Source organism: Notolepis coatsorum (genome assembly GCF_963971535.1).
Source record: "Notolepis coatsorum genome assembly, contig: SCAFFOLD_2759, whole genome shotgun sequence".
Classification (NCBI taxonomy): domain Eukaryota; kingdom Metazoa; phylum Chordata; class Actinopteri; order Aulopiformes; family Paralepididae; genus Notolepis; species Notolepis coatsorum.
In genome coordinates, this window is record NW_028174823.1 from 17501 (window position 1) to 19936 (window position 2436).

A 2436-nucleotide genomic window follows, 5' to 3' on the forward strand; every position below is an offset into this window, starting at 1 on the left:
AAAGAGTTGTCGCGTCGGGAGATTATCAGGTGCAGCTCTGCGACGGACCAGTGTCCCAGTTACGTGGTGTGACGTCATCACAGTCACATGAGGCTAACGGAGAAAGTGGACCTGGAGGCGTCCTATTTTTCTACAACGGAGTTTGGCGATTTGCGAATCTGATTGGCCACTGACGTTTCTGGTCATGTGACATGTGCGCCCAATAGCGTGACGAGCTGTGTCTTTGTCCATTTCCGCGTCGAACAGCCTGCAAAGCACCTGGCGTTCTATCGCCTTGCTCTAAGACAAACTCTAACCTTAACCAACTTCGAACGAGCGCCTAAGCTTAACCAGTGTAGAAACTTGCGGTCCCACGATTGGGCGTACATGTCACATGACCAGAAATGACACTGGGCCAATCAGATTCACAAATCGCCGAACTCCTTTGTAGAAAAATAACAGGACGACCTGGAGCCCAGCCGTGCTGCGCCCCCCCCCCCCCCCCCCCCCCCCCGCTCACCTCTTGATGGTCTGCGTGATGGACGACTGGCGCTGCAGCGCGGGGGGCCGGCGCAGGTCCAGGAGCTCGCGGGGCGGAGCCTGGAAGTGACACGTCTCCACCGGCATGCTGACGCTGCGCAGGAAGCCCTGTCTCTTCACCGGCTGGGGAGGGAGGCACAACCAGAGGAGGGAGGCACAACCAGAGGAGGAGGCACAACCAGAGGAGGGAGGCACAACCAGAGGAGGGAGACATAACCAGAGGAAGGACAGCGTGAAATACAGTCAGTCAAGAGCTCCGAGAAGGCTGTGGTTTCAGGATGAGATAGGGTACCTGAACACATGATAGGGTACCTGAACACATGGTACCTGAACACACGATAGGTACCTGAACACACGATTAGGGTACCTGAACACATGGTACCTGAACACACTGTAAAGGCCATATGAGTGTTTTGGTTATTAATATTATTATTATTTTGGTTAGAATAGTGTCTTATTTATGTTTGAACACTAGAGGGCTCACCGCCTCCATTATAGCCCCTCTTCTATAAATAGCCTAGCTAATTACTGTAATCTCATGCACCTGTGATGAGGATACATTTTTCCTTCGTGGACGCTTGTCGATTCATTGGGGAGCGACAAGCGGACACTACACACATGATAGGGTACCTGAACACATGATAGGGTACCTAACCCGTGAGATAGGGTACCTGAACACACGATAGGGTACCTGAACACACGATAGGGTACCTGAACACATGATAGGGTACCTGAACACACGATAGGGTACCTGAACGAAGGTGGGCGGCTCGTCCAGTGACAGGTGGGCAGGAATGTCCAGTTTGAGCCACGGAGGCTTCTTCCTCTGCAGGCTGCTGCTGGACCTCTGGGGGTCAGCCATGAGCCCTGCTGCCACGCCCCGCACCTGCCAGCTGAGAGGGGGAGGGGGGGGAGGGGGAGGGAGGGGGGAGAGAGAGACAGAGAGAGTGTTAGAAAGTGGCATTGGAGGAAAACCTACGACCTCATAAAGTCAATGTACACCAACGACACATGTGCCGTGAGGATTGAGGGAAAACACACAGACTTCTTCCTCAACGCCGTGGGGGTTAGACAGGGGTGCAGTTTGAGTCCAATACATAAATGAACTGGCAAAAACATTGGAACACGCTGCAGCACCTGGCATCCCCCTAGCAAACACAGAAGTCAAATGCCTACTGTTGCAGATGACCTGGTGCTGCTGTCTCCAACAAAAGAAGGGCTACAGCAGCACCTTGATCTTCTGCACAAATTCTCCCAGACATGGGCACTGACAGTCAACCTAAACAAAACTAAAGTTATGATATTCCAAAAAAGGCCCAGCCTACAACAACACAAACACAAATTCCTCCTAGACACAATTTCCCTAGAACACACAAAAAACTACACCTATCTCGGCCTAAACATCAGTGCTACAGGGAACTTCAACCAAGCTGTGAACGACCTGAGAGACAAAGCAAGAAGGGCCTTTTATGCCATCAAAAGGAACATCAAGCTAGACATTCCAATCAAAATCTGGCTAAGAATAATAGACTCCGTCATAGAACCCATTTCCCTGTATGGTTGCGAAGTCTGGGGCCCATTTGCAAACCAAGACTTCACTAAATGGGACAAACACCCAATTGAGACTCTGCATGCAGAATTTTGCAAATCCATTCTCCGCACCCAACGGAAAACACCAAATAATGCATGCAGAGCAGAACTAGGAAGATACCCACTAATCATCAAAATCCAAAAAAGAGCATTTCAATTCTATAATCACATAAAAGAAAGCGACCCAGACACACTCCACAACAAAGCGCTCACCTACAGAGAGACCCTTGAGAGATGCCACTCAGCCAGATGGTTCTGGGACTATTTGGCCCTAAACAGAGAGTACACAGTGGCAGAATACCTGAGCACTGTGACTGATCCAAAACT

At 50.5% G+C, this 2436-nt stretch overlaps 1 protein-coding gene across 1 annotated transcript in view; it reads right to left on the reverse strand.

Moving 5' to 3' along the window:
- Positions 1-1412, reverse strand: part of LOC311247460 (inactive rhomboid protein 1-like) — a gene marked incomplete at both ends in the record, with an annotated part of 11286 nt that extends 9874 nt beyond the window's left edge. The window contains 2 exons of the mRNA XM_084338502.1: positions 500-642; positions 1271-1412. Coding sequence (XP_084194628.1) covers positions 500-642; positions 1271-1412 — 285 coding nt within the window. The remainder of the gene's footprint in view (positions 1-499; positions 643-1270) is intronic.
- Between the last annotated feature and the right edge of the window lie 1024 nt (positions 1413-2436).